General features: G+C 41.0%; 1 protein-coding gene across 2 annotated transcripts in view; it reads left to right on the top strand.

Annotated features, from left to right (window-relative positions):
• The first annotated feature begins 993 nt into the window (after positions 1-993).
• calcrl2 (calcitonin receptor-like 2) overlaps positions 994-19,114 on the top strand; it is a 30,283-nt gene continuing 12,162 nt past the window's right edge. The window contains exons 1-4 of one of the 2 annotated variants that reach the window (XM_065961543.1): positions 1,007-1,127; positions 1,318-1,420; positions 17,198-17,255; positions 17,395-17,563. In XM_065961543.1, coding sequence (XP_065817615.1) covers positions 1,392-1,420; positions 17,198-17,255; positions 17,395-17,563 — 256 coding nt within the window. In that variant the 5' untranslated portion in view covers positions 1,007-1,127; positions 1,318-1,391. Of the gene's footprint in view, positions 1,128-1,317; positions 1,421-17,197; positions 17,256-17,394; positions 17,564-19,114 lie in introns of both variants that reach the window. The other variant, XM_020635990.3, reaches the window with a different exon arrangement.

Below are 19,114 nucleotides of genomic sequence, written 5' to 3'. Positions count from 1 at the left end.
TCACATTTACGTCATGTCAAAGGTTTTTATTTTGCTGTATGCTGCGTTGTTGGACATCAATCCAACTGCTCCAAGAACAACCAGCAGGTGGCAGTGTTGTACTTCGCGGCAGTACTACCGGTTACTCCAGAAGACTATAAAGTGAATAAATCATTGCGTTCGCTTCAATCATTTAACTGATACAAGTGATTCAATATTAACAGTTGTTCTCCTTCAATTACACATCCTCTGTAATAGAATTAATCACTATGAATGGATATATCACATGAAGATGATTTCTTTAAGATGTTTTGAATCTTTTTTTCAATTTGAAGTTAAATAATGAAAAACAGCACATGTCTGTCTGATCTCTTATCATGATTTTCTTTCTTGCACTAAATAGGTTTTGAATGAAGCAAAGACTGAGTTTTGTGATTTTGTAAAGTTAGACAAACAGGAGAACCGGAAAATAGCAGCATTTGACGCTGATAGTAAAAAGAAAAGCTTCTGAATGTGTCACGTAGAATAATTGGTTATAATCTAGGGAAGGCTATAGAGCAATCTCGATAACTTTAAACTTTCAAGGCTCACTTGTATCCATTTATTTATTTTGCATTTCAAGAACCAATTTCTATTACTCCAAAACAAATTCCCAGAATAAACGTAGAAACGTGCAGCCTAAATAAAACCTTTCGTTGTAGCAGTTTGCTAATAATGATGTTCATCTTGCCCGACAGCCTGTTAATTCATATTTAAATGTAAAGATCAAATTGAATATCTTTGCTTATTACGTTTTTCCTGGGCTTTATTTCTGAACATGTTAAAAAAATACTTAACCCTTGAATTTCAAAATAAAAAGCTTCCTCTATTGTCCTTTTTTCTATAGCCCGATCCAAGTACATTTAAAAAGTACGTAATATACAGTGTATATTAATCAAACTGCATCGATTCTGTGCCCTGCTGGTGTCTTATTTTGACAGCATTAACAGGAAGCTTTGTGAACGCTGCGTTCAGTCTGACTGTAGCTGTGGTGGTCGCGGTTGGTCAGTGTTGTCAGAAGAGCAGCATGAGACCCTTCTCTGCTCGGATCATGAAAACACGGGGATGTTTGGAGGAAAAGACAGTTTGACATCTCACTCAAAGAAAAGGTAAAACCACACATCTCTTTTTTTTAATCCAAAGACTGCCTGAAAGATACTTTAAACTGTCCCAGATGTCAATTAATGCGGTGTTTCATGAAGCTTCACTGGTGTGTGTGTGTGTGTGTGTGTGTGTGTGTGTGTGTGTGTGTGTGCGTGTGCGTGTGCGTGTGTGTGTGTGTGTGTCGTGGTCACTCAGGATGTGATGCGCTTCGCTTGAAATAACTCTGACAGTGCAACAAGATGAAATGATTACTCTACTACTTCAGAGACATGCCATGGAATTTATTTGACTGCAAAGTGTAAGTGGACAAAGAAAACTACAGTTTTTTACCATCACAATCCATATAAAAGTCTTCAAACAATATTTGAAGTGTGTATTGTGTACTACACGGGGTTCTCAGTGTATCATTGAGGATGAATGCAGGTTGAGGGGAAGGTCACACCCTCAGCTGGCTGCTTGCCTGCTTCTACTGTTGCAATTCTGAGTAACATATGAATAGAAATAGAAATAGAATAGAGTAGACCATACACTGTGTGCGACTCGGTGATTATCCACAGGTGGCTGATGAGTCCTTGGTCAACATGAGGGAGACGAGACATAAGTCAATACCGTGTTAAAAGTGACTGATCTGACAGTAAAGGTGGTGAATCATTCATTTAGTGGATGCTGATGGTGTCCCTGTTGGTAGAAGATCTCTTCGAGCCGTAGTCAACTTTTTACATGACAGCTCTATGAAGCAGCAATGATTTAGAGGTGCAGTAAACCAAATTATAGCATGATAAGGTTGTCAGAATTTTCATTACTTTTTCGATACCACATGTTTTAAAACAATACAATTGCCGTTATATTGCAATGACCTGCTAGAGTATCAAAAAGTACCAAAGCTTTTAAATAACTACTTAAATTCAGTTTTTAACCCAAAGCTGCTGCTGGTGAACGACAGAGAGAGAACTGTCAGAATTTCACAAATAAATTGTCAACTGGTACCAACATATTTGTGCAAATTGAGACAGTGTGCAGGAATTTGCTTGCAATTTTTGTTGGAGTGTTGACCGATTGTGCTGATGCCAAGTTAAGTTACGAGGACAGCAGCTAAAATGAAGCGTTTCAGACCAAGATTGAAATTAGATTTTTTACTGACACAGAATAAAATAAATAAGGAGTTTTTTTGAGCTGCAAATCATGCAAAGCTACTCTATAGGTTTCACAGACTGACGATATGAAAGGTTAACATGGGATCTTTAAAAACTAGAAAATAGCAAATATCTGATGCCTAGGACTTACATTTTTGTTGCAGTGTTATCGAAACAGGTATCAATAGAATTAGATTTCTACTAGAATCATATGGAAGTTTAAAAATCAGGTATTGTGACAACCCTAGGTTGTGAGCAATCCTAAAGACTCTTGAGCACTCTCTTTCAGGGACTTCTTCAGCTTAATAAACTAACAAATTGAACAAAGAAACAGGATTCCAAAGACTGAAACGATCATTTAATAGACTTCCTTTAAGCGCAGACAGGGAGTAAAACAATGCAGAAACCTGGCATGGACATACAATCAACATCATGAGCCTGTTTCCAGCAGGCTGGATGTCATGGAAAGTGCTTTGTAATTGACTCTGTGTATTTGCATTTGTCCTTGGTGATTTTCATTCACTTTTACATGCATGGTAGCCGCCACCTGCAAACCCTGCAGACCTGCAGTATCTGTTGTCTTCATAAAATGAAATGATGCCGCCCGATACGTTTAAAAGAGGAGACCAATGTGCTGTTTATTTGTTTATGTATTGTTATTCCTTAGTTGTCACTGTCTGTAATAGATCCAACACTTGCTAATGTTATTCTAATACCATCCTAAGCCTCGTAGCTGCCTCTGCAATATTTGCAAGGCAGCTTCGATTTCACCAGCAGAGGGTATTTCCATGTCAGCTTTGTGTGTTTCTATCTGTGACTGGCTCTGTTTCAGCAGAATGTCTTCAGGAACACCCTTTACCCCTCTTCCGTCTGTTGCCAAGTTGTAATCCTCACACCCAAGACATCGATCTCAGACCAGCTCCTGACTTTAGGACATATCCTAAACCGTGTGTGTGTGCCCGTGGGAAACTTTCACCCCCATCCCACAATCGGCCCAGCAGCCTTTGACTAGAACAGCCTGCTCTTGCCACGCAGCTATCTGTGTATTAATAGGCGCTCTGGCTGCTACTTTGGTCCCTAACCCCCCCACCTCACTCTTCACTTATCCCCCCTCTCATAATACAAACAAGCCAACATGCACACACCCCCCCCCCCCCCCCCCCCCCTGTGTAAAAACATGTGGTTATTTTCGGCACAGTTGGAGATAACTCACGCGTTACGGTTGCACATTAATAGCTGCAGGGCTGCGGGGGGTTGAAGCTGTAAATTCAGGCAATGTTTGGGAAATTATGTTGCACAATTTTACAGTAAGTGACAGGACACTGGATTAAAAACCACAGCTCCCTTCATGCGCTCGGTATATCATTACCATGCATTAGGGTCATGTCATGCGATATAAAAAAAGTCATACATGTGCTTTTTTGAAAGAGCAGATTGTAGAATTTGATGGCATCTGCTGTTCTTGTGTCATGTCATTGACTTGACATTTTCAACCCGACCTAAACCTCACCAAGTACCTCTGGAGCAGACATTTAAAGTTCTACATTTTGTTTGAAAATACAGAATCTTGAGGAGACAGGCATGATGTTTGGTGTTGGAGAGTTCTGGTTCCGTTTGTCGTCCATGTAGTGTTGTCCATTAGTGTCTCAGTAAAAATTGGCTGCATGCAGGTTAACAGTCTGAGTGGGGAGCAAAAGAGGCCGAATGTGTCAGCTGTGATTCAGTCCTGAAACCTGTCAGCCATCAAAATATTCAAAAGTTATCTGATCTGATTAAAGCTATTATTCAATCAAATCTTGAAAATGTTCAGATAAGACCTATGTAATCTTAGTTTGTATCTTGATAAAACTTCCAGTTTGAGATGCTCAAAAGTTTTTAAAGAATATCGATAACTTTGATCGGGATTAACCTGACCTTAGCAGAGGGCTGGATTCAGGCCGGGTTACAGGAAACAAAATGTAAAACTGAGAAACCAGGTCAAAGATGAGCGGGATAACTTGATCCTGGATTGCAAAAAAATGGATTCATTCACATCTGGATCAGTCACATACATGCTAAACCTTCTAATCAATGGAGCCCTGATGATCATTCAGTTCTTTAGCCGTCTTTTTAAACAGAAATCTAAAGTTTCTCTTCAGTCTGTAAACGATGGCCATCGATACGAAGAGGAAGTCTAGTCCAGAAAACATATCTGAATAACCACTGGCTACACCGAAATTCTCCAAAGGGATACAAGATTGGCTAACCCTTACCGGTGAAATGGTTGCATACTGGTTTGGTATGTAAATTAGATTTAGGCTACATCTAATTTTTTTGAAGCTGACAGTGGTTTTCATGTGACACGTTGAAGAAGGAACATGGAGTGTGCTCATTCTCAGTGGGAAACTGAGAGAAGACCTCAGTTAGAATGAAATGAGAAAGAAAAAAAAAAGAAAAGAAGAATCATAGTAGATGCTTTTGTGATGAACGCAGTGTCAGGCTGACCATATCTTGGAGCCGTGTCAGGTTGTGCTGACTCCCACTATGATTGATAAGTGGGGGAGAACACTTAGAGCTGGCATGGTAAATGTTGTGCTGATCTTATTTTCTGACCTTGTAGCCTGCGGGCATCCGCTAGAAGCCGTCTGCCGACTGAGCATGCTCTCTGTTTCTGAGGAGTTTTGGGAATTGAGGGGGTGTTTATATCATTGGTTGACCATCGTTTCTAGGGAGCAGTGCCTTTATTTTCCCTCTTGCACTGCCTGTTGTCCTTTTATTGCCCCAGAGACAAGAAAATATAAGCAAAAAGTCAAAAGACACCACATGGCAGAGCTCCAAGCCGGAGGAGCTATTTTTGGGTCTGACTATGGGAAAATAACCAAGTCCTTAATCACTCATACATGGGGGACTCTGTTACTATAAACGCCGGTGCTGCTGGATCTCCTCAGTGATTTTTCTGGATCTGGACAGTCCTAAGAGAGCCCAGTTTACAGAACTCAAGGCCAGGGACGCTGGAGTTTTACACAGGGGACAGAAGATGTGAGTCAGAGTGAGAAACAGATCCAGATCCCAAGAAGCAGATGAGGGCTGTGCAAAAACTATATGAAACCTGAGATCAAGTGTCGCTCCAGTCCAGACACATTAATGTACGTCTCTTAAATGGGTTACTGGGAGTATTCACCCATACTGATTTGTTCTTTGAAAGCAAAGTGCACCCCTTCTTATTCGGTTACCCCCCCCTCCCCCTGCCTGCCTGCAGGATCAAGCACTCAGTCTGACCTCTTAACTGAACCTTCTTTTTGTCATTGCATAACAGGATCTTTTGTGTTGACTGATGTTTGGCTCTTAAAGTGCTACATGCTCGGTTAGCAAAGTTTTCATTTCAAAGTAGGTAAGCCCTAAAGGTGCAATGTTCTGTTTTTACATACTTCTTTATGTTGAAGTCCTCCTCCTGCATGCACTACCGATACACCAAACAAAGTGTCCTAACAGCTCAGCTGATAATGACGATCTCCTTGCTTTGAGGTGCATGTGTGAAAGGCAATTCCTGAAAAAAATCAGGGCCTGACTGTCCTGAAGTTATCTAGAAAATGTCGGGGGGTTCAGCTCATGTCTGACAGGGGTTGTGAGTGTCATGGCTGTCAGAAGCAGCTGGCGGCTTATTTTATGGAAAATGTTGCCAGCGGAGAACATCCAGCTAAGTGGTTTAAGATTGAAGACTTATTATTAAACCTGAGTTAATGATGCGACCAGAAACCAGATTATGGAAGAACACTGAGTCGATCACATGGACTTGAGTATCCCGGTTATGATCATATTCGGGATATGGCGTTAAAAACCTGGTTATTCATATCCCTGTATGATAAATACGAGTACAACCACAGTGACTGATTACTCTGTGTTATTTGTGCAGGATGTCTGTGATGTTTCTTTTTTACAACACAAAACTGCAGCAAATTTGAAATAGCAGAAAAATGAGACCACTGTGGCTTATTGCGGGCTTAGCACTATTAAATGCCAACATCGCTTTGCAGATATGGCGTATCCATTTCATTTCCAGCAACGGGAGAAGAGAACGACAGCAGCAAATATCAAACATGTCCTCACCTCTGACTGGTGAAAACCTGTCACTGCCAACCGACCGAAAGACAAAACTCAGTTTCTTCTCCGCTCAAGAAGTAAGACACTCTCCACTGTATTTGTTTTGCTGATATTTCCCTTAGCCTAGGCCGCACCTGGACAGATTGTGGGCAGCTGCCTGAAACCGCTGTAAGGCGTATACATGCCACAGTATCCCGTATTCCAGCTAGCATAATCAGGATTTTTACTATCGGGATCAGGGCCTTTCCCCATTTCTGAAATCGAGATATGATGTTTACATGCACTAACACAACAACGGGATACTTAAAAAACCCAATCTGGGACACTCAAGTCCATGTAAAGACACTCACAGATGTTGCGCTGGATGTTTTTTTTTTTTAAAGCTTCAGTTTGATTACAACAAGTGCAAACAGCTGAGGCTGTGTTTATGATGCAGGAATGTATTAATCCAGCATGGACAATCCCCCATTATGGACTTTATGGACTGGATGTGCTGCGGTGTTGACATTACAAAATAAGGCTGGGTTTGAACTTTCTTGAAATCTTTATAACTGAATTGTCACATAGCTGTTTTATGTTATAGAAGAGAGTAAGAGGAGGACTGTTAGAACTGTGCTCCAGCACCAGTATCTATTTTCGATTCAAAATGATTCTGGATTCATGATTCAAAGTCCATTTTTGAATCCAGTCATCTGTGAGACTGGCTGAATTTCTTGCTGCTCCATTTGGTATTCTGCTAAGTTAAAGAGCTAGCATTAGCGCTTAGCAGGGACTGACTGATTAGCCAAAAAGAAAAATGGTTTTTTTTTAAATCTCAGAAGACAAAAATCTCTACTTTTACACAAATCAATTTTGTTCCCACCTCTATATCCTAGTTTATTTAATTTTGGCTTGATGTTGACATCTACTTTTGAGTGTTTCAGTAGACTTCTTTAGCCCTATATGTCGTTTCAAGCTGCGACTGTGTACACCTCTGTCACGTTTCACCTTCTGAATGTTGTGGAGACATAATGGGGAAACAACATTTTCCTCGGTTTCATCCGTGAGGTCATCTTTGGAAACGTCTTTACGCAGATTTAAGAGAAAACTCTTGGCGGACAAATCAAAGCTGCTTCATTAAAACATCATCAATGATAAGAACCCTCATTAACTTCACTCATAAGACTTTTGAAGTAATCCTGTTCTTCCTGACCTCTCGGTGTCCACCAGAGTCTTGTCTGTGTTGGTATTAAAAAGGCAGTGAGGATGTTCTTTGTGTCCCCCTCACTATGAAAGTCCCTTCCATGTCCCTTTGTTTATATGTAACAATGGCTTATTTTTAACCTGTTGGCCTGTTTAGAAGTGGACAGGGGAGAGGACGGAGGAAGTGGTCACAGGATGACAGAGGAAGATAATAGCAGCCTCCTCTGCCTTCATCCTTCCTCTGTCCTCTCTCAAAAGCAGACATACAAACATACACACACTCCTGAGGTCTGTGCTGCTTCTTTGTGCTTCCCTGAAACCTCACTGGATTACAAAACAGTTCAAATAAAGTGTGAGCCGCCCCCTCCTCTGTGGACAGCTACGAGAAGCTCTGACAGTTTGACCTCTGAGATAGTGAACCAGAGTAAATAATAAGAGGGAACTTAGATGAACTCAGTGTGAGTGCTGAAACCTCAAGTAACTCTAGCTGAGACACTGAATGAGCCCAAACCATTTTCTTTTACTTTCTTATATGAAATCTACTAATCACAAGATGGAGGCTGAAGAAACTGTTTAGGGCATGAAATGAGGTGTATCAATGATTTAAAGTGCTGAAATGAACAGAAATTCTTTCCTCCAGCACGCTCTTTAAGTACAATTTTGAAATATTTAAATTTAAAGGGGACATATTATGAAATAATGGATTTAAAGAGACACACACACCAAAATGGAGCGTTCAGAGAGAGCTGGTTTATACAGGGTCACAAACCTCCTCTGGTGCTTGATTCATGTTATATTTTGACCAACGCACAGCACATATGTTTCATTTAGACCACAGGGGGACTGTTTAAAAAGGTGGAGAAGGGAGATAATATGTCCTCTTTAACATGAGTATTTCTCATTTTTTTCTACTTTACATTGTACCGTTCACCCCAACTTCACATATTTTAGACATTGTTGATGGTTACTTAGTTTTCCAACTCCATTAATCATCTTGTGTGTTCCCCCCCCACCTCCCCCCACACACACAGATTTATCCTCTGACCCTTTGACCTGACCCGAAAGCTGGTCACCTCTTGACTACTTTATCTAAAGTAGATAAAGTACCTCCAGCTTGACCTGCACCAAAAGTACATTTCCACTGACATATTGTTGCGTCAGTATTAATGATCCAATGATGTCATATGTTAGAATATAAATGTTGGGTTGCTGTGAAACTGTGCGAAATCAAAAAATTGAATCTCCGGGGAGCTTGTGCTGGAGGAACATTTGAAAATACGGCAAAGGAGATAACCAAAAACCAACAGCCACAAAAAAGTCCTCAGACTGAGATAAATGCAAAAAATGGTCTCTTATATTAAGACTTAGGTGGTCGAAAACAATAGGAGCTCACAGTACCACAAGTTGAATGAAAACAGCTTTGTTGAGGCTGATTGGAAAGATTGGAAAATAAAACCCAGTGAATAATACAAACTGAACTTAAAGGATACACACAAGTTTTAAATAAAGTGGAATCCAACACCTTTTTTAAAAAAAATGCCGCAATGCAGAGCAAAGTTTTTTAAAATGTCTCGTGTCAGGAAATAGTAAAGTAAATGTGTTTCCAAACACTTGAAACTATCTGAAGATCAGTCCATTATTAGAGAAGCAACACATTAATGTCACTGAATATTTCATCTTCATTGGTCATTTATATTCAGCCTTCTTTGAGATCTGGGATCCACAGGGGGTTTAAATCCGCTGTCTTTCTTCACAGCAGCGGCCTCTAGCATATCTCAATAATTGCTTCAATTTCTAATGTTACCAATCCATCACTGCATCACCATGGGCAGTTTGAAAGAGACACAGCACAGCATTTAAATGAAGCTGAAGGACATTATTTCTCTATTTGTCAGCCCTGTGTGTTTCTGCTCCCGCTGCTTCTCTGCTTTTCTTCTTTTTTTTTCTTTTTTTATCTTATCTCTGCCAAACATTTCCGTCTGCAGGACAACACTCTGGGATGTTTCATTTGAGTCCTTAGTGTTTGACTTTACTTTCGTTTTATCTTTAAAAGAGAAGCGTGTTTTGTCTTTGGTTGTTGACAGCTGAAGAATTACAAACAGGTATTTGCTCTTGAGACTGCTACAAAGCTTTTCATTTTTTATTTTAAAGATTCAAGTCCCGGCTTTTGTTTTGTTCTTTCTTAAGCAAATTTTTTATGAGTGCAACATTTTCAAAGTCAAATAAATTGAATTGGTTTGTCAGTACAAGTTTTCATCTCCCTATTGCTAATATCGCTGACTCCATCCTGCAGAAAAGTTTAAAAATGGTGCATATTCAAAGATATGCATTGATATTTTGTTTTAATAATAAAGTCCATGTTGTAAATTTCTGCAGCTTGTTCTGTTGCTCAAGTGTCAGGGTGAAATCCGGTTTAACGTCACAGCAGGATCTGCAGTCCATTTATCTGCGTTCTGGGGCCAATAAACCTAAATCTGGTGACACAAGACAGCAGTGTTTAAGTTTCCCATCATTCTCTCTGATGACCCGTGATCCCATGAGAGCAGTTTGACTCTCACTGCGAGGCCTAAGGACGCAGAGTCGTATTTATTCCCAGAAAGACGAGTCACCACTTAAAGGCACAGCATATTAATTCCACCACCAGGGGGCACTCAGTCAAAACAATAACAAAAGGTGACGTTGAGTCTGACGGGGATGCATGGGAGTGATTCTCTCTGCTGCTCCCGCCCTCCCCCCCCCCCCCCACCCTCGAGGAAAACAAACTCCTAGTTAACTGTAGTTAAGAGGAATGAGCAAAACCGACCTGAGGAAGAAAGTATGTTTACATGACATGTCAACAATAAACACGTTGTGACCGTCATGGTTGCTACAAGACACGTCCCATTACAACCATAAGGATTTCTCTGGCTTTGATAACTGTTGGAAATATCTGAGTTAATCTGAGTACTTATATATATATATATATATAACAAAGGTTTTCATAATTAAAAAATATCTATTTAGATATTTTAGTGGAAAGATTTGAAATATTGTGCCTTTAAAATTAAGTGTAGCTTTCCACTGTGTCGGTTAAAAATAAAGACAACAAAAGATATTTGAGCAAATTGAACAGTGACTATAAGGACCCAGATGCAGAACATAGAAAAAGAGGGGTAATGAGGTTTATTGCAGAGAAAGGGAAATGGAGATGGGTTGATGATTCTGGAGGTTTTCAGATGGCTGACCAGAGCAGAGTATGGGTGGTAGCGTGGCTGATTGAGTGGCTTTAAATCCAGAGGGCAGGTTAATACAGATGGCTGAGCAGGAAGGCAGGAGGCTGAGTGGTAAAAAAAACCAGGATGAGAATCAAAACAAAACTAGCACAAGAAACTTTTTCTAACTCTATCAAAATCTTTACGATAAGCCTGCGCCGTTGTCTTACCGCAGTAGCTGAAACAACAATCTGGGGATGAGTGGATGGAAAGCCGGGGTATAGTGCAGAGTTGATGGAGAGCAGGTGTGCAGGACTGAGCAGGTGGAGGGAATGAACAGCAATCAGGAGGGAGCCACAGAGTGCTACTGGGAAAACCACGTCCTCACAAACACACACACAAATAAAGTGGATTCTGATAAAAGACATTTCTTTGATTCAGAAAATCTGTGTTGTGTAGAAAACCAGTCTCTCCACCTAGCAACCTGAAAAGACAGAGGTAGTAAAACACGCTGTGTTCAGTCCCTCCTCTTCTGGAGTCATGCCCTGCTCTTCAATTCTTTCTGGGGCACTGGTTTAGCTCAGTCTGTAGAGCAGGAGCTCCATAAACAGAGGCTACAGTTCTCCACACATCGGCCGCAGGTTTGTCTCCTGGCAAACTTTACTCCAATCTCTGCTCTCTTCAGCTGTCATGTCCAATAAAGGAAATTTTTCCCCCTTGAAAAAATAAAAACAAATCCCTGCTACATTTCCCACCAACACTTTCACATCCCACTTCTTAATGGAAAATTAATTACCCTTACTTTAATGTTGTCCAAAGGGATCATGGGAAACGTTGGATGTCACTAATTGATTCAAAGACAGAGACGGTGGGCGTTTTAATTACAGCTGCTCTCCAGTAAATAGTGGTCATATGTAAATGAAAACCTGGGCTAAATACCCGTCATATCTTTTATTAACATTTTGCGCTGTCACTGTGACACTGTCCTTTATGTTGTCAGGCATGTCGAGACCATGTCGGACATTATCGGTCAGAGCTTCAGGATGGCGCACTGAGCAGTGCACTTTGTATTGGACCGCAATAAGACTGTCTGCACTGCCTCCTATACCACACTCAAGCTTTTAGACAATTCTCTGGTTTGCCAACTGAGAGCAATCATATTCTTCTCCCCTCTGAGGTGGGCGAGACTTTATTGCTCTCTGTCTCTGTGAAAGCTTTTCACTCAAGAGATTTGATTCATTCACTCGGCCAAGGTTTTTCTCATTCAGGATGCTTCTAAATATATTCTAGAAGGACTTTAAAGCACAAACAGAAAGTCTTCCTAGGCTTTGTTTCTGATTTGTATGCCCCCTTTTTGATCAAACAAATCAATCAAAGATGCACTGACATACTGAGTTTTTTAGACGAACCTGTTAATTCTGCCATAAATATTCATGTAATTCTTCCTGGAACTATACAACATCGCTGCCAATCTTTGAAGCTTGGCAGTGTGTTTTTTTTTAGTAATTTGTGGATAATGGACTGTTTCTTCATTGTGATTGCTGCGCGTGTGTCATTAGGCGTGTTCGATTTCTGCATACAAAAGGTATTCATTTACCAGGAACATGCCTTCCCCTGAGAGCTTCAGTTGCCAAGAGACACCGCTACAGCTCCTTTACTCATACGTCAGAAGAGCTGGCTTTGACAGCAGGTTGTATTACAAAGATGACCCTTCGTACAGAATCAAATTAACCTTTTTTGAACACTGATATTCATGTTAATATTTGCTAATAAGAGCCACTCATAATATAGTTTTTTGCTCCTGCAGATTTGTTCCTGCAGCTGTTACCAACCGGACAGATAATACATTCCAGTTAGACAATGAGCGCTCTCAGACCATCTAAACACACCAGAGACAGAAGTCAGAGCTCCTTTAAAGGAATGAACTGCACCATCAGGAGAATTATCAACAGACACTAACAACTCCTCGCGCTTATCTCCAACAACATTTTGTGCTGTGTTAATAATTCTTCAAGAGACACAATGTTGGCTTGTACTGAAAAGCTGAGAGAACTTGTAGAATCTCTGTGCAACTGAATTTGTCGGTGTTTGACATTAAAGAAAATGTCTCTCAATGGAAAGTTCTGACAGATTTGCTGCGAGAGGCTAACTTCACACAGCTTGCTCATGGAGGCACAAAAGTCTCCTTCCAATGTGCCGTCTTTAATACATCAATGTGAATGTCCAAAGATGTGTTTGACGGTGCCGATGACACCGGTTAGTGTTCCATCTCTACTATTCTACAATTCACTTAGCAGACGCTTTTATCCAAAGTGACATACATCAGAGAGTAAGTACAACACAAACAAGGATCTAGAAAAAGGGAACAATGTCAGTAAGAGTAAACGATCAGCTTTGAGTCCGATTGGACACACAGGTGCTGACAGGAAGTGACCAGAGGCAAAGCACAACATTGACGGCAGTTCTTGAGAGCTCTAATCAGTATAGAAACCATCTTATAAGTCATCGTTATCAAACAAAAACCATTGTCATTACCATCATCATCATCAACAATATGGAGACCATCATCATTAAGTTAGTAGGTATTCATGAAAGAGCTGGGTCTTTAGCTTTTTCTTAAAGATGCAGAGGGACTCTGCAGATCCAATGGAGTTTGGTAGTTTATTCCACCACCAGGGGGCGTCTTAGGACCTCTTTGAAACCAGAGGTTAAAGACATTCATGGTTCTCCTGAATCCTTCCAGAAAAGTCCTATCTCCGCTGAAGGTTTTAAATTGTATTTCAAGATCAGAGTAATCCAGCGCACACCAGGATTGTTCAGATTCACTTGAAAGTTGAATGCAAATATAAAACATCGGCGCGGATAACGAGTTTTGCATAGTGTCTTGTAGAGAGTGAACCTGAGGAAGCCACTATGCAAAACGCGTTGTCGGCCACAATATTTTATATGCATTCAACTTTAAAGTGAATCTGAACAATCCTGGTTCGTGACACGGTGTACAGAGCTCACTGCCATGTGTGTATTTATGTGTTGTGTGTGGCCGTGCATACACAATGTTCCACATAGCTAGAGTAAACTGTATACATGACAAATAGAAAGTCATCCTATGTTTGCTTCTTATGGAACGGTAATGTGATAATGTGGATGTTTGTGTTTGTTTCTGCGGGTGGTGGTTGTTATCAGTGAAACTAAAGGAGGAAAAGATGTCTGAGTGCAGTGTGAGATTAAAAACATCAGCATTATTTATGCTCTCGCTGTCAGGCCGTACCTTCATTACTAAACGTCTTGAAAACCTTCTAATGTTTTGTCTGTCGGTGTTTTAATAACAGAGGGCTCCTGCAGCACGTTATTGCTGTGTTGTGTTTCTCAGAGAGGAAACTATTTAAAGATCAGATGAGAGGTAATTGCAATTGTAGCTACACAGGAGCTGCAATGAAGCTGCAAATTTAAGGTTGGAAAGGAAAAACCACATTCTCAACGTCACCTACCTGATGGATAGATAACTACCTCACAAGGCAATAATAATGTAAAATAATTGTTTATGGTGAGAAGGCAGACTCAGAGGGCAGAACAAACACCTAGCTGTGGGAGTGTCACCCACATGGGGGAGGGGCTACTGCCCTTTGTGATGTCATGAAGGGAAAATCTCCAAACGGCTTGTTTGAGCACACATTTTCTTAAAAGTGGAGCAGGCAGAAGACGGAGAGGATGGACTTTTCTCATCACTGGGGGGTTTGTAGACAGACTAGAGACACATATTAGTGTTAGAGAAACATGGTGAAGTGTATTTAGCATTATATGTGACCTTTAAGACAACAACAAAACTCAGCACCAGTTAGCATTTTCGCATCAGACTGTGTGAAGGAAACAATCACTCTGCTCTGTATTTTGTGAAGCATTCTTTACATTTGTGGCATCAAAGCATAGCTCGATGCAGACAAGTTAAGTCCTAGCTTTGCATAAATATTGCATTCTTTAACCCTTAGGAATTTTATACATACCGCAATGCAAATGTTTATATAAAAAGCTTTGTGTCACAGGGTGAGCCACATACGCTTCCTACTTTTACAACCTCTGTACATTTCTCCCTGAAGGTTTGAGGCAGAAAATCACAGCACATGATGCATTAACAGCTTTCTTAAACATTACTTATTGAAATGTTCTGTGTCCGTTAAATCTGGGTTACGTCTTTCCTCTCTGTCATCACACGCATGTGCTCAGAATCTCTGGCTCTGTATTCAAAGCATGGCTCCCCGACACCCTCACACCCCTGACGCACATTTCCACTTATCCTTCTCCTTTAACTCTCCACTCATCTTTCCAGGAATCTAAATGTTTTTATGTTACCCTGGACTCAAAGAAGAAATCCTTGGCATCATTTTAAGATGTGACCACTTTAGACAAATATCTGCTCAAGCCCCTAGGATACAACTTACATTTCCTCCACACTTATCGAATTAATTACTCTTTCTGTAGTTTGACAATTGCAAACCACTTAAATGTTAACAAAAATGTGTTTGTGTATTTGCCCTCATGCGTCATTTTTCTTTTGATTTTCCACTTTTCTTTAGAAAACGAAATACTGTTTCAATTTAAATATTAAACATATGTTCTGCAAAACATGTTTTAAAATCATGGAAAATAAAATGATAGGGAAGAAAAAGTTCCTTTTTGTAGCATGTTGTGTTAAAAGGAAGAATTTGCGACTTTTTGATCCAGTAGAAGTCGCCCTTGAGCACTAGTATGAAACCAAAACAAACTGCTGTTTGGTGACAACTCCGCTCTCCTTCAGCGACACACCTCCAACCCCTGTCCACTCGCGTTTCCATGAAGGAGTCAAGCAGCGGACAAAATTGTCCCTGGCTCGAGCTGCGATTACCTGTGGTCTGCATTGTTGTGTTAGCAGGCTAATGTTAGCACACTTTGGTTAACTCGTAGCTTCACATTGCGTGTACAGTATATTGACACAGTATGAGCGTCATCTAAAAACTCTTACATGACATCCAATGAGCAGTGAGTAGGCTGTTTTTCTTGTTTTCTCTAGTCTCTTGACTAAAACAGCATTTATATGTAACTAGAGCTGCCAGCTGTCCCGTCCATGTAAACACGGCTCTGACAACAACACAGCCAGCGAGACTCGAGCTTCTCACTCATTATAGACAGTCATGACTCAGAGATATTCACAGAGGATATATTTGATTTCTGCTTTATTGATGTGTAAAATGTTGCACATTCTTCTGATTTTCGCCTCTCATGTCTCCTTATTCTACATTTTTTTTCATCTTTGGTTGTTTCATGGGGCTCTAGAGGAAACGCTAAAGGGAATTTGCCGCCCCTTTAGCCTAACGGGGGCCAAAATCATAACAAACACACATCTGTGTGTGTGACCCTGAGTGGACAGTGGAGGGGAATGACTGGTGGAGTGTGAACTTCCTGTTCTGATACATGAGAAAGTACCCACACTGTAAATAAACACATACAAGACCACACAAAATATCTTCAGGAGCTAAAACTAAACCTGAGTAGTAAAAGTTGTATACTTGATTGTATCCAGTAAATGGAGATTAACAGTATTGTGTGTGATGTAAGTAACTCCAAACTTCTGATGATTATTTAAGGCAGTGGTTCAGCTGGTCAAGCCTCAGGACGCACCATCATCTCCTAAGAAATAGCCACCTAAATTTATTTTTTCAACCGATCAGATTTATTTAATGAAAAATGGTGCGGGTGAACTCGTACAAAACATGTGACCGAACAAACCTGCTTAAAAAAGTGCTTGAAAATCAATGATGAGGTGGTCACCTTACATGCACGGCCCCACAGACTGTGTAAAACACTGACGTAGTCTCAGTGATGTCATCTACTGGTTTGTAGTCCCAACGATGGCGGTCTTTAATCATCTGATTAGGATGCCTCCTAGTCACCAGAGCCCACTGGAGGGATTATACTGTACATCCCTTCTAGCCTGGGAACGCCTCAGGTTCCCCCAGGAGGAGGTAGACAAGATTACTGGGGAGAGGGCCAACTTGCAGGTCTGCCAACACGACCCGGTCCGGGAAGAGCGGAGGAAAATGGATGGACGGACATTAGTTCAGTTTTAATCATCAAATGACTGTCATGGCAGCCATTGAGTGTAAAAAGAGTTGGACTGAACTTGTTTTTTTAATTATTATTATTGGGCTTTTTTGCCTTTATTCACACAGGACAGTGGGTTGAGTAGGGAGAGAGAGAGTGGGGAATGACAAGCCACTGGTGGGATTTAAACCCACTTTGCTGCCTGCTTGGCGGACTTGTTTGTCAGTGCAACCAGACTGAACAATTTGACAATAACGCACACACATTTAAGGATGCTATGGTGCTCTGTGTTTGCCATTATTACCAGTTAAATCTACCTATAGATTCTTACATGTTTAACTAAAAAGTTTCTTGACGGTCACAAAGTTAAATAACAAATAACTGTATTATCTGTGTTTCCTGTATTCCTTTTAGAAACATGTGGAAGACTCTAACCCTGACATGGATAGTTGCACTGGCGCTGGGTACAGAGGTGAGTTCATTCACATGTGCAGGCTTGTTGAAGTAATGCGTAGCCCTCCCTCGTTTATTCATTGACAAACCTTGAAATGTTGGAAGAGATATTTTCTGTCTCAGCTTCTCTAATATGCAGATCACACATTTCTCCACAGGTGTCTCGGTCAGAGGATGTGGGGACCACGGGGGCTGTCGGGACGACGTTGGAGGAGCAGAATATCAGCAACGTATCAAAAGCGCCGGGAATGTCCCGACAACAGATCCTCGCTGCTCAGTTTGAGTGTTACTTGAAGATAATCCGTGATCCCCCTCGCACAGATGACGGTAAAAAAAAAAAAACTGCTCCTATTGTTTTCTCTGTATTAACAGAGAGTCCTCCCTCTGGAGCTAACACTCCCTAATGTTATTAACACGTTTTGTTTCTGGCGGATGGAGATAAATTGTAATCACATAATGCGGCTCAAGCTGCTGAAGCCGATTGAAGTAAATCACTCCCTCTGCAAGTTCAGTCACTTAATGTACGAGGGGAAATTCAATCACAGGATATCGTTTTACTACTAATTTCATTTTCATTGTCCTCGTTCTGATAGCCTCGCCATTTATTTTATGGGCTCTGTCTTTAGCAGCCAACATGTTTAATTCTAATATTAGCCTACAATGTGTCTCCTAAGTTAAATACAATTTAAAAATGATTTGTGGTCCCAAGGTGATCAGACAGACTTTGGCATTTCTCTGACTCTATAGTGTTACCACGATATTAACAGTGAGCTACTACAATACATATATATCTGTAGTCCATGTGTAAATACACATGACACAACACCTCATGCCCCCTTTTAATTACGCAAACACATGACGTAGGCTTCTCCTACGTCCTCCTGTTAGCTGCAGCATTAGCTGCATGTAACGCTCGGTTCTAGCCCCCCTCGAAAACATTTTGCCAGTGTGACGTCATTGTCAGTGTAATATCACTGATCTAAGCCCATTGGCTCGTTGTGGCAAGCCCAGCAGCTCATGTTGCACGCACACGATATGCCATAGCCTGCGGTAGCACAGTAGTGCTAAGGTGCTAATGTTTTTGCTTCCCTTGGAGCCAGAGTGGCTGCATTCCCAATATGGTAAAAGGGGCGGGACATTTACGAGAACCGTGCTGAGCAACTGACCAATTACTGCAGAGCCGACAGGCCGACCAATCAGATCAGACTTGGCACATGTGGGGACTCTGAACGTGGGCACTTCAGAGCCTTAGAGAGAGAGTCAGAAGCGAGCCGGTGCATGGAGCGGCAGTTCATGAAAACAGACACTTTTTTTTTACTTTAGCTATTGTGAACATACTTTAGTAGGTACATAGATTAAATATACGAACCCCAAAAAGGGCATAATATGACCTCTTTAAAGGCACAAAAAGAATGAGCCCTTAGAATGATAATGAATACTCCGGTGACCCCTTTGACTCTTCATCTTATCAAAATTCATTCATCTCATCAAATGTGTATATCTCTGTACAAATAGGGTGGTAATGCTGCCTTCTTGCAGTCCTGACTTGTCACCTGTTGTAAATATTTGGTGCATCATGAATCGTGCATGACGACAAAGGAGACGCTGAACTGTTCAACAGCCGAAATCCTACATTAAGCAATACTCGGACAAAATTCCACCTTACATATTTTATTTATGGAAGGTATACTGTGTTTATGTTTTAGCCCATTCATGTCAGTGTTGCTGGCAAAATCGGCTGTGGCTCAGTTGGTAGAGTCGGTTGTCACTCGTCTGAAATCGGGGGTTCAATCCCCAGCTTCTGCAGCCACACCCAAAAGTGCTTTCTGCTACTGCATCAGAGATGTTTGATGTGTTTGAATGGATTAGATAATGATG

Source organism: Labrus bergylta, chromosome 12 (assembly GCF_963930695.1).
Source record: "Labrus bergylta chromosome 12, fLabBer1.1, whole genome shotgun sequence".
Taxonomy (NCBI): domain Eukaryota; kingdom Metazoa; phylum Chordata; class Actinopteri; order Labriformes; family Labridae; genus Labrus; species Labrus bergylta.
This window is presented reverse-complemented; position numbering and strand designations above follow the sequence as displayed.